Source organism: Medicago truncatula, chromosome 8 (assembly GCF_003473485.1).
Source record: "Medicago truncatula cultivar Jemalong A17 chromosome 8, MtrunA17r5.0-ANR, whole genome shotgun sequence".
NCBI classification, from domain to species: Eukaryota; Viridiplantae; Streptophyta; class Magnoliopsida; order Fabales; family Fabaceae; genus Medicago; species Medicago truncatula.
The window spans coordinates 13,846,865-13,859,227 of NC_053049.1; the positions used below are offsets into that span (position 1 = coordinate 13,846,865).

The window sequence follows — 12,363 nt, forward strand, 5'->3', positions numbered from 1 at the left end:
GTACTTACTGTTTTGTAAACCAAACACACATAGCGGATACAATTATATGCGGGTGCGGATACCATCAAATCTATATTTATATCCATTAAATAATAGGTAGTTAAAATGTCTGTTTATTTTATCCATGAATATTCATTAAGGTATTCATTAATATCCGCAAGTGCGGATTTTTTTGCCACGAGGAATGCTAGCAACACTCTCTTTTGAACACTCTCTCTAACACTCATTCTCTCATTGGGTTAAATCAATGTGGGTCATACACTTTGAAAATAGAACCCACTTAAAATGGTGGGACATACATTGATTTTATCCAATAAAAAAGTTAGTGTTAGAGAGAGTGTCCAAAAAAGAGTGTTGCTGACATTCCTCTTTTTGCCATTCTTACTATTGTTTATGCTAAATTTGATAGTCCACTATACCACCTTAATGGAATCAAGAAAACAAAGGGAAAAAATAGAGAGAACAAAAATCAAAAACATATTTATCAGACCTAAATTCATACAAACTATGCAAATATTAACATTATTTTATACAATTACACTAGCCATTATTTTGGCAAAACTAAAAGATAGATTAAAAACAAATCCCTTCTCTATTTTGTAATCTACAAGGATAAACATCAGGCACCAGGTCTGACAACTGCTTCTAATTACTTGTACAACTGCACTTTGCCTTAGTCTCTGTTAGTATCTGCAAGATGAGAACAAAATACTTGATTAGACAATGTAGAGTTTAGTGGGAGAAATATATATATATATATATATATATATATATATATATATATATATATATATATATATATATATATAATTTGTGTGTGAATCAAAAGAGAACTTAGGCAGATTTTGATTCTGCACAGTAAATGCATGACACATTTACAGATGAATTTCTTTTTAAGAAGTATTTACAGATGAAGATTGATTAAACAGTAATGCTATTTGTAGGGACAATTTTTATAACGAAGTGCTCACTAATTGTGGTCTATCCAATTAAATCACAACCTGGCCGGAAAACATGGAGGTGGTGGGGTATAGTTGAGGCTGGAATGTAGCACTGAATTTCCTTTGTGGTTTTCTCTTGAGCTCTTTTGTCGTTGTGTTCAACATTTTCCTTGATTAAAATGTTCTAGTGAAGGTGTAATGTTTGTCAACCGATTTCAAATCTATGATCGAGATCAATTAATCATGCAATTGAGTGTTATTCTAAATGGAGAACTTCAGGTCCCACTTTGGTATGCTTGATTTGCGAGAAAATATTTTATGTTTATATTAGAAGAGTGTTAACAACTTCTAACACACGTTCCAACACACTTCGTATGTTATTGGTTAAAATTCACAGGTCAGGTCGTACCAAATTTAAATGAGATCTATATAATATTTTGGGTCCTATCCTCTATAAATTTCAACTAATAGAAGAAAGTTTGTTGGGATATGTGTGTTCCAAATATAATTATTTTGCAATTGTTAAAATTTATATAGTACCTTAAGTTGTTTCCTGAGGTCTTTAATGTACTCAACTGCTTCATCCAACATATCAGCTGTGCTATTTTGCTGCCAAGAGGGAAGTAGAAGCATCAAGTCAACAAATTGATGTGTTATGTGCTAGTTTGGATCGACGGTAAGTGTGATAATATTACGGTGTGCCACCGTGGTTTTAGTAAAAGTTACATTTTGAAATACAACAAGATAGTAAGGTGTCATTGTGATTCTGCTAAACTCGCTGTCAATCCAAATCTTCAATATATTTACCTTATCTGCATTCGGGAAAAGGTCTTGCAGTTTTTTTATTCTTGCACTAATTCTTATTCTTCTTTCCTGCAATGTACAAATCAAGGAAATAAATGAATAAGCTCATTAAATTGCAACAAAATGTATCCAAGAAATTTGTGATTATAGCAAGGTTGTTAGACTTTTACCCTCTCTGCAATGCTTCTAGGGTGAGTGGCAAAGCCTCTTTTGGCACGAATTTTACATGGAACAGATCCTTGAAGGTGTAAAAACTTCTCCATAGTAGCCATCTTGGAAGAAGAGCTTGGCAGACTCAAATGATGGGTCAAACCAAGTTTTTGGTATCCAAAATCTACATTCTGGCAACACAAATTTTCACTAATCAACAATTATAAAAGTTTAAGGTACAATGCTACAAACGTTGGTCCTACTATTCTCTACTAAAAAAAAGCAAAATGAGATTCAAAATTTGGGTTTTTGGTCCCCCAATTTCACACATTGTCGTAATTTTGGTCCCAATCCATATTGTTTATCCAAAATTGACAACTTTTGTCTCAAAAAACGGCAAATATTTGATCCTTGAAAGTGATAATTTTTTGTATACTCTCTTTAGATTCAAAATTCGGGAAAAAAGACACCACTTTTAGGCCTAAGAATGACAACTTTTTGAGTAAAAATTCTAATTTTGGATCAAAATGGCAAAAAAATGTGAAATCGGGGGGGATCAAAATCAGGATTTTGAATGGGAGGACGAAAATCTTTTAATCGTCTCTCTGTGAGAGGAACAAGAAAAACCATGCTTAGGCGTATCTAAGTATAGTCTTTACAAAAATCCAATTGGTTAAAATGAAAATTCACACAATTCTCTTATGTACCTGAGTTTCCAAAGCATTTGAAGTGGAAAACATGAATTCACCCTTATTAGAAGCATTTTTTGGAGCACTGAATGTAGAACTATCCCAGTAGTCATTGGTGAAGCTAGGCATGTAAGATTTTGTGATACAATTATCATTTCCCATGTTTCTACTTTTAATACAATTTGCTTGAAGAACTTCATGTTCATTTTCAACAATTAGTGGCATCTTGATAGAGCAAGAGGATGTTCTAGATGAGAAGTTCAAAGTACCATGTAATCCACTAGTTGATGTAGTAGCTTGTCCATTAGCACATCCTAAACCTGCCATCAGTACAAGTTTTTTTAGAACCCTAAAAAGGAAAATAGATTTTTTTCATTGATAGGACTTAGGAGTAGAAGACTCTAGACTCGTACATGTTTGGGTTAACTTATTTGATTTTTCTATTGACATAAGTATTTACGAGACATTTTAAGAGAGCATATAGAAACAAACAAACAACATATGACATATTTATAAGTTGTTTTTAACTTATTTCTGTAAGCTCTTCAGTATAGCTTATATGAAAATAGTTTAACATTATTTTAACTTTTGTTGTAAAAGTAGTTTATACATAATGGATTAATTAAGTTGTTTATCCAAACAAGACCATGTATTGCTAATTGGAATAAATCTAGAGGAGATTTATTTTTTTTAATCTATTTTCTCCGATCAAAGACCCTCAAACCTAATCTTCTCTTAAAGAAAATTGAGATCTTTATTCCTTAGGAGTTAGGACTCAAGACCATCATGTGTTGGTAAATAAATATAAAAACTTTCATGAAAAGAATATGCTACCTAGAAAAATATGCATATATTTTTAAATATAAAATAAAAATATGCTACCTAGAAAAATATGCATATATCAAACAAAACAAAATTCCTTCTAAACTAAATTTTAGCATTTCCACATGAAATTTTTCTGCCTTCTTTTCACAGATTCTCTCCTGATATCCCATTTTTACCCTCTTCTCTTCCAGCCTAATAATGTCCAAGATAAGTAATTGTCTATTCATCAGGAGGAAATTATTTTCTTGAAAATTATTGTTAAAAAAATAGTCAACTCTCTCAGCAAGGAAACCCAATTGCTTTACTATATTATCAATAATACTGCACAAAATAGGGATCTGACTTGACTTGACTTTAACCTAGTTAACAACTAGCAAGCAAGCTTTGGTCAATATTGATAATAGATTTTAAAATTTCCATAAAAAATAAGAATAGCTATAATCCACTCTCCTATGTTAACTATATGACTAAACTACTTCCTTCAACCAAAAAAAAAAAAGACTAAACTACTTTTCTTAGAAAAAGAAAATCACAAGTCACATCCTCTTAAATATTGTGTTGAGCCTAACCCACACCTACAAAATCAGAATTGGATCCCACACGTTGGAACTGCGTTAACTCAGTAACAACAACTGACTATCAAAAATTAATGGTTGAGATCAAAACTGTGTGAAACTAACTGTATAAATCTGAACCGTTAGATCGCATTTTTATGACCGAGATTGCATACTCAAAATGATATTCCATAATAGATATTACCAAGTAAGATAAAAAAGCATACCACTATCAACTGAATAATTGGAGAAAAACTCAGCAGGAGAACTCTTTTGCCTAATAAGATTGGAGCAATTATTAGAAGAACCATCAAAAACATTGTCTTCAACACCTAAAGAACCATTTGGAAATCCTTGATTATGTTGAGTTTGATAATTTATCTGATTTTGAGATCCATAAGAGTAATCATTGTATTGTATTCCATGTGAAAAAGGGTCCTTTTCTTCTTGTTTCACTGAGAAAGATTCTGAATTAGTAAACATTGTTTCCATTTCTGAACTTGTAGAGGTAGAATAATGCTGCTGCTGATGATTCTCATTTCTGAAAGTTTCTTCATTGAAAAATCCAATGCTTCTGTCTACAAGGCTTGTAAGTAATGAGCTTGGAGCTGAACGATACCGCGTTAAGCCGGAATTGTTTTGGAGACAATGTTGTTGTGTTTGTGAGTAACCAAATTTTGAATCCATTTCTGTGTTCTTCATTGAACCACCTTCAGAGTAGTTGAATGCTTGAGTATACACAATGCTCATCTTATCTTCAAAAAAAAAAAAAAAAATTACTTTTATGTTTTTCTTAATCTATGTAGCTAAGTTTGATTCATAGAATATAGAAACATGACAAATTATATGTTTTTTTTACCTAAATGAAAACAATAGTAGCTTCACAAATAATGAAAACATTAGTACATGTTTTTTTAAAGGGAAACAATAGTACATGTGAAAATCCTTCTTGAATTGTGTTCTTACTATAAGAAGAAAGAATAAAAGAATATTGAATTTAGAAAATTTAAAGACAATAAAGGAACATACGTGCAATTCAAAGACTTGCAAATTCAAGTCTAAGAATGGTCTTGAATTGAGAGCTCAGAATCTTGAAACAATTTGAAGAAGGAGAGAAAAATTGTGATGAAGTGAGTTTATTTGTGTTGCTATTGGCATGTATTTAAGTAGTATGTATTTCAATAACTGCCCTTATATTTCATCATTATTAACGATAATGCCTCTTGACGAGTTATAATATAAAGTGGTCCATGATAATTTTTTGTCTTTATCTTTGTCCTCTTTCATTATTCAACTGTGAAAATATTTGTGTTATTATTTTATGAATGGGATAACCGTGTGCACGTGCTAGAGACTGATATTTTGATCCAAATTGACGGCAAAGAATCCCTAAAATTGTTAACGTTGTTGATCTATCTTGGATTCAAATTTGAGACACTTGGTTAAGTGTTTCTTTTCATGAGAATAAATTTAATGCATTTCGGTTATAATGCTAGACTATTTCCATGATAAATAAATTGAGGGCTTTTTATGGAACTTTATTAGATCATTTTATCTATGAAATTTACTAGATCAATATATTCATAAGAGAAGTTCATGGAAATTTCTCTTCACAAAACCACAATCCGTCGAACAAAAAGTATCACCATTCATCAAAATATGTCTCCTAAACAAGTTATCCTTTGTTGCTAGACGATTCATGACCAAACACCAGATAAAAATGTTAATCTTGAGCGGTACCCCGTGGAGCCACAAAACCTAATTGAAACCTTCATTGTGAACAACTTCAGCAACAGTCAGGTTATTATAAGCAACTTCTAACTGTATACCATTGGAAAGAATGAAGCTTCCAACCCACTAGTCTGCCACTTCAACCTGCATAACAACATACACTCCCTCAACAAATCATCCTCCCACGCAAACAGCCTCCTACGTCTCACCATTAACCCCTCAACCTAAAAAGTGCATATCTGCAACATTGGTTGATTTATTGTCCATCAGCTCAAAAAGTCTACTAAAACAAGCTTCTAAAATGGATCCATCAAGCCACCGTCCTTCAACCTGCATAACAACATACACTTCCTCAGCAAATCATCCTCCCACACAAACAGCCTCATACGCCTCACCATTAACCTCTCAACCTAAAAAGTGCATCTCTGCAACATTGGTTGATTTATTGTCCGTCAGCTCAAAAAGTCTACTAAAACAAGCTTTTAAAATGGATCCATCAAGCCACCGTCCTTCCAAAACAATGTAGACATCCATCCCCCACCTTCCTAGTAGTATTATCCAACCACCACCACTCGTCTAGCATTCCACCACCCTTTCTACCAAATTGATCCCCCCGATCATATTTTGCACAAAGCACTTTATACCGCAAACTCTCTCTTCCCTCCAACACCCTTCAAATTCATTCCTCTAGTAAAGATAAATTAAACTCTTCAACTTCCTCACCGTCAAACCTTCATTCTCGCTTTCCTAAAATCCTCACAACCCCCAAAAAAATTGCTAAAAATATAATCGAGAGAAGAAATGGCACTTGAGGTCATCCGACCCCCAAAGAAAGATTTTTGCTCTTCTAACCAGAATACGCTCAATCAAAGTGTACCCATTGTTAATTTATGCACCACTATTGATTTATCCCCTAACAAAACTTACTCTAAACTTACAGTCCTTACATTCATCAATAATTAACTGTTGGATAATATCACTAATTGAGCGTTGAGTATTACTATTATATATCAATTAAATTCTACAGTAGTGATGTGTCATTGTGAGCTTATCTTAGTTGATAAAGATATTGCATAATAAACAATTCAATAGTAAATAAGTTACAACAATTACATACTCATAAAAGAATTAGGTGATAAATATGACAAGAATATTTCCCGGAATAAAAGGAAACAAATCCACGGTGGCCACCGGATTTATCCATTTATTTTTCGAAATTGGGCTTTGTTTAACAAAGTAATATAAGTATAACGATTAACGACCTTGTAAAAAAAACAAGCACACACAAAAAAAAAAAAAAAAAAAAAAAAAAAAAAAAAATCATCATCATATCATAATTTAGTAAAATTTATTGATTCAATGGTGGAAATTAGTTTGAATATGATACAAAATTTGTCTCACTTATGTATAATAGAATTGATTTTGTATATAATGATACATTAGTTCTATATTTCTGAAAGCAGACTATGTACTATTCAACTTTGTACAAGGTGAGAACGGAGAAAACAAGACCTGTTCATTTCATCCTTTTTTGATCAAAACCTTTTCATTTTATCCTAGCACATAGTAAAGAAAATACAATTAATAATAATATTATGTCTTAGAAATGTACTTCATTAGAATCTTCCTTTCCTTATATATTTTGTTTTCACACTGTATTAAATATTTTGTTTTCATTACGTACCCAAATTAAAAATAAAGCAAGTCTATGTTGTCTGCGAAAGCTTCAACTTCAGTTAGCTAGGAGAATCAGGTTGAGAAAAGATAAGGCAACAAATTACTGATACACGGTCAAGGAGTCTTTTTTTGGGTTACACGGTCAAAAAGTCTTTAAGACCGATTAGATATGGTAGGAATATTTGTTTCAAGTAAATATTTGATAGTTATTTTTTAAGGGGCCAAAAGAAGTATAATCATATAAAAAGAGGATCCTAACGTAAGCACAAGAAGTGCCTGAAAATGACTCAAATCAAGGTCTTGGTGTTTTATTGGCCTTTGATCTTTGTATAAGCTGGCCATCTCTTGTTTTGGTGGGTGGATTTGTTTGGTATCTTGTTAAGGGTTAACGTTAAACACATTTTGTTTCAACAAGACGTGGTTGAAGTGCAATGTGGATGTCGTGTTCCATGAACGTAACCATATTACAACTTTTGTGTGTTTTTTTAGAGACTTTCGCGGGCAATTTATTCGGGCTCAAACGAAATGGCAGCGGACAAATATGACAGTTTTGGAGGGGGAGGCAGTAGCCTTACTCGAGGCCCTTCCTTTTGCGGATGCAAACAGATGGGATCGAGTTGTCTTTGAGTCCGATTCTTCTACTCTAGTGCAAGGTATATCGTCCCCGGGCCATGGTGATTCTGAATTTTATGCTATTGTTTTTAGTATTATTTATCAATTATCTTTACATTCCAACTTCAAGGTGAAGTTTGCTAGGAGACAAGCGAACATGGTTGCTCATACTTTAGCTAGGGCGGTCTGTTCTTGGGCTAGTCACCGTATTTTTTATTTTTATCCTTCTTGTATTGAACATTGGTTGATTAATGATAATAGTTAACTTTGTTTCGGTCAAAAAAAAAAATATTTATGTTGTTGTTAATTATATGTTTTGTCTCTTTTTATTGTTTCGACAACGATGGTAATGTTGATTGTCACGTGAAGAGAATTTTATTGTGTCTTATTGTTGTTCTAAGTCTTTTTGGTCTAGGTTTTACGCATATATTTTTTTTTCTTTTGAATTTTAGTCCATAGTTTGTATTTTGAGTTTTAATATATAGTTTAAATTTAATTTTATAATTAAAATATCCCGGCCGTTTCGTATCTTGAATTTTAAAATTTTTCTGTATCGGTGTTGTATCTTATCTGTATTGTATCATGTATGCGGGCTTCATAGCTTATTCATTTAAAAATATATTCATAAACTTTCTAAATTTTATACGTAAAAATTTAAGCATTGTTAACTGATTTTTTTTTTTTTTTGGAAGGGACCATCCTTAACTATTTTAATGGCTCATGAACTAAGAACAACCTAATGAAATCAAAATTATGAAAGTGAAGTTATTTGAATAAATCCATTAACTTACAATCTAATTGAATAACTTATCTTAAAATGTTATTCTAAATATTTAATCATATTCTTATAAAAAAAAAATTGGATAATAAATTTAAAAAAAATCTAAAGCTAATAAAAAAAAATCAACATTATCAGTCCCCACAATATCGGTCTAAAGCTAATATCAGTCTTTTTCCTTATGAAGTGTATATTTGATACTATAGTAATAAAAAAGTGTATATTTATTATAGCTCATTCAAGTTCACATTGAAAGAAAATTACCTTTCAGTAGTGTGAATACTCCTAAAGACTTTTCCATTCCAAAGGAGAAGTCAAAATGTCAAATAGTTCTAAAGGCTCCAGCTCCATCCTTCAGTTTCACATCTACTCACAAAGTTGACTAAACCAAATTTATGTTATGTTATTATTACATGCTTTCCTCGTGAAGCATGGCACTGTCAAACATTTGGTATATTTTTGGGTAAAATATTAAATGTCAACGTACTTGTTGATAAAAAGACAAATAACTTGGTTGAATTAGTAAAGCATTGACCATGCTTGCTTTTCCTATTACTCTCATATTAGGTCTTGTTAACGATGTATTCCCAAAGCATTCTTAAAGATTTCGAACTAAAAAATTATTTCTTAAAACAGTCAAATATTATAATTTTTAATGTATTGAATATGCAAATTTTCATAAAAAGAAAAAAAAGATATATCATTTAAGGTCTAAGAATATCCCGCAAATACTAGTTAACAATTTCCATATTTTTAATATAATTTTGGTTTTCAAGGTGCGTAAACTCACTTTGATCTCAAAAGTACTCATTTGGGTTGTATCTTTCTTTTATAATAAAGCATTATTAATGCAAATATTGAGTAATATACTTTTTAAACAATTTTGTTTCCTTAATTTGGAACCGTGTGTCGACTTTGACTGACATACACGTACAAGAGCCTTACAAAGTAAAGACTTGGAGTTGGATGGATCTTGTTTGACCTTCGATTCTTGATGATATGTTCAAAGACAGAGATGTTATGTGTCCATACAAAAGTACACACTATAATGTACGATCACTTCATATACTTTTGACTTTGAAGGTATTTTTTATTAAAGCCAATACAATATATCAATTTTTATAAACTTCGTGTAATGTTAAAAAAAAAATTATTCGTATTACGGATGATTCTGCATGTATTATTTTTTTCCTTTTTTCACCCCTAATTCAAACAAACACAACCTACCTCGGAGTGAGATTTTGCGTCAACCACTACCCATATTTATTTAGGGACTACTTTACATTTTTTTACTACACTTCAATAGCAACAAGATATTGAAGACAGTGTAAAGGCTTGGTTTCTAGATGAAAATAATACTTTTGCTTTTAATGGAACCTATCAACCATGAGCTCTATGTCTTTCTATTACAATATCATAGAATCAGATATGTAATCTTATTGAAAAAAGAATTAGATATTTGTACCCAAAAAAAGAAGAAGAAAAAAAATCAGATATTTAATTCCATTATTTTATGAAATTTATATTAGATGTAGCGTGCGAATCTTCCATCTTACGAGACCAAAGAACATTATTAAATAAAATGAACTTACATAAACTTTATTATATAATCTTATGTAGTAATATAACCATATCCCTCCACTTCCTTTGTTTCCCATAATTAATTTTATGTTATCCTTAACCAAAGACATGCCCAAAATCCGTTATTTCACACTTTTTTATTTGCCTCATGCGCATGACACATGACATGTCCTCCCTTTTCTAAAAGAAAATACTTAAAAGAAAAAAGTGTAATGTTGGGCTACAAGTATGCAAAGACTAACCCAACTTAACAAAAGGAGGAGTGTAATGCATATCAAAGAAAAAACTAATGGAGTATAATGTAAACATGACAACAAAATCTGTATATGAGTATCCGTCCCAGTTTCAAAATACAGATATAAGACGGGTAACAACGATATAAATATTTATCTCGAACTCGTCCTGAATATAGAAAATTATTTTAATACATAGATAAAATATCAACTAGTGTTGTTACATTCCACTCTGAAGAGTGGGGCTAAAGATGTCGATAGTATTTAGAGAATGAAAGAAGAAGACGTTGATATGATTACTTATTTTAGCATTTTTAAATTGTCAATGAACAATGATGTGGTTTTTACTTGATTATCTTGTATGTTGTTTTGATATTTAAATTATCGGTTAATTTAAAACATAGATATTTTAGCTATATGTTAATTATGTAATATGCATCTAAATATCATCCTTTTAGTTTGCAATTCACAAATACACATGGTGATGGATACTTTCTTGATCTTGCTTTAGCTGTTCATTTTGGTTGTTGTTTTGCTATTGGATGATTCCTTTTGGTGTTTATCTGGTCTCAGGTTTATGGAGGTTGAATATCATCTAAGTAGGTGTGGTTAATTACCTTTTGTGATAGGAGTGTTATGTGTGTTGTATTCCATTCAATCAATGTTGGGTGTTTTTTTTAATATTATTATTTGCTTATTTAAAAAAACTAGAAAAATGCTAGAAAGTAATTTCTGGTTGTCGGTTCGGGTTTTGGGTAAAAACTGAGTTCAAAATGTGTTCAGGTTTGGGGCTCGAAAAAGTTTTGTTTAATTAAAAAAAGATTTCACTATGTTGTTGAAGACGTGGTGGGGATAATCGAACTCATTGGAGAAGGGGTGGAGTTCAATTTTTCATTCTCGTGGGGATCGAGTAGGGTAATGAGTAAGTATATGAAATTTGGGTATAAGGACAGCAAAGGTGGAACTCGTCCCTACCTTACTCCATTGTCATGCCTTGTATAATGTTAGGTACATTTGATTTTGTGTTTCTAAAAATTGATTTTGAGTGAATTGATTAGGTAGAATTGATTCTGACTAAAAGTGAGTTGAATGTAATCCAAACATGAATATTTTCATGTTAAATTGAGTTGAACGATAAATTTGAATGTTAAAATCAATTATGGAATCAAAAGCTCCGATTTCTTACTTTAAGTAGAATCAATTTTGAAGACAAAATTAATTCTACTTGAAAGCAATCCAAACATGTCAAAACCACTAAGTTAAACTTATAACACCTAAGTGCAAACACATTGCTCAAGTCAATTTATATCTTAAGCTGTAATTTACCACTCCTAGGGTCTCTTTGCGAAGATGGTTTTGGAGGATTAGGTCTAATGTTATAGGTATGAAGTTTCCGTCTACGTTTAGCGGTGACTAATCTCGATCGAATTTTCTCTTAACCAAATTTTCTACATACACAAAAAATGTTTTAATATATATTTGAGATTTTTAAAAATTCATAATAACACAATGATCATACGATAATTCAATCATAATTATTTTTAGAAACATTTTGCAGGTTCTCATTAGTTTTAAATATGTTTGTCCTTGTTCAAGCTTGGCGTGATAATTCAATCATTATCATTTTTAGAAACATTTTGTTTGTGTTCTTTGCGGTATTAATTATGAAGATAGTATTCATGTGTTGTTGGAATGTCTATGGGTTGTTCAAGCTTAGCGTGATGAACACTTATGGGATACGATTGATAGAACTCTCCGCCAAAATTATAATATGGATGCTCTGATTTT

General features: G+C 31.4%; 1 protein-coding gene across 3 annotated transcripts; it reads right to left on the reverse strand.

Annotated features, from left to right (window-relative positions):
- Positions 1–455: 455 nt before the first annotated feature.
- On the reverse strand, positions 456–5,143 carry LOC25501034 (transcription factor bHLH130). 3 transcript variants are annotated; one of them, XM_013589579.3, is made up of 7 exons: positions 4,993–5,143; positions 4,191–4,718; positions 2,603–2,904; positions 1,916–2,086; positions 1,749–1,814; positions 1,482–1,550; positions 456–690 (listed from the first exon to the last, which is right to left on the reverse strand). In XM_013589579.3, exons 2-7 carry the CDS (start codon positions 4,711–4,713, stop codon positions 646–648), a joined length of 1,176 nt encoding a protein of 391 aa, XP_013445033.1. In that variant the 5' UTR covers positions 4,714–4,718; positions 4,993–5,143; the 3' UTR covers positions 456–645. The 3 variants fall into 3 exon arrangements, with proteins under 3 accessions (XP_013445033.1, XP_039685526.1, XP_024629575.1); XM_039829592.1 differs by having other exon boundaries at positions 4,191–4,673; positions 4,993–5,122; XM_024773807.2 differs by having other exon boundaries at positions 4,191–4,713; positions 4,993–5,113.
- Positions 5,144–12,363: the final 7,220 nt, after the last annotated feature.

Bases quoted from the DNA above. Each gene is read 5' to 3' on its own strand.
- LOC25501034 (XM_013589579.3), bottom strand. From the start codon at position 4,713: ATGAGCATTGTGTATACTCAAGCATTCAACTACTCTGAAGGTGGTTCA. The intron at 2,087-2,602 runs GTACATAAGAGA...TTGTGTTGCCAG, and splicing joins CAAATGCTTTGGAAACTCAG to AATGTAGATTTTGGATACCA. The intron at 1,815-1,915 runs GTAAAAGTCTAA...TGTACATTGCAG, and splicing joins CTAGAAGCATTGCAGAGAGG to GAAAGAAGAATAAGAATTAG.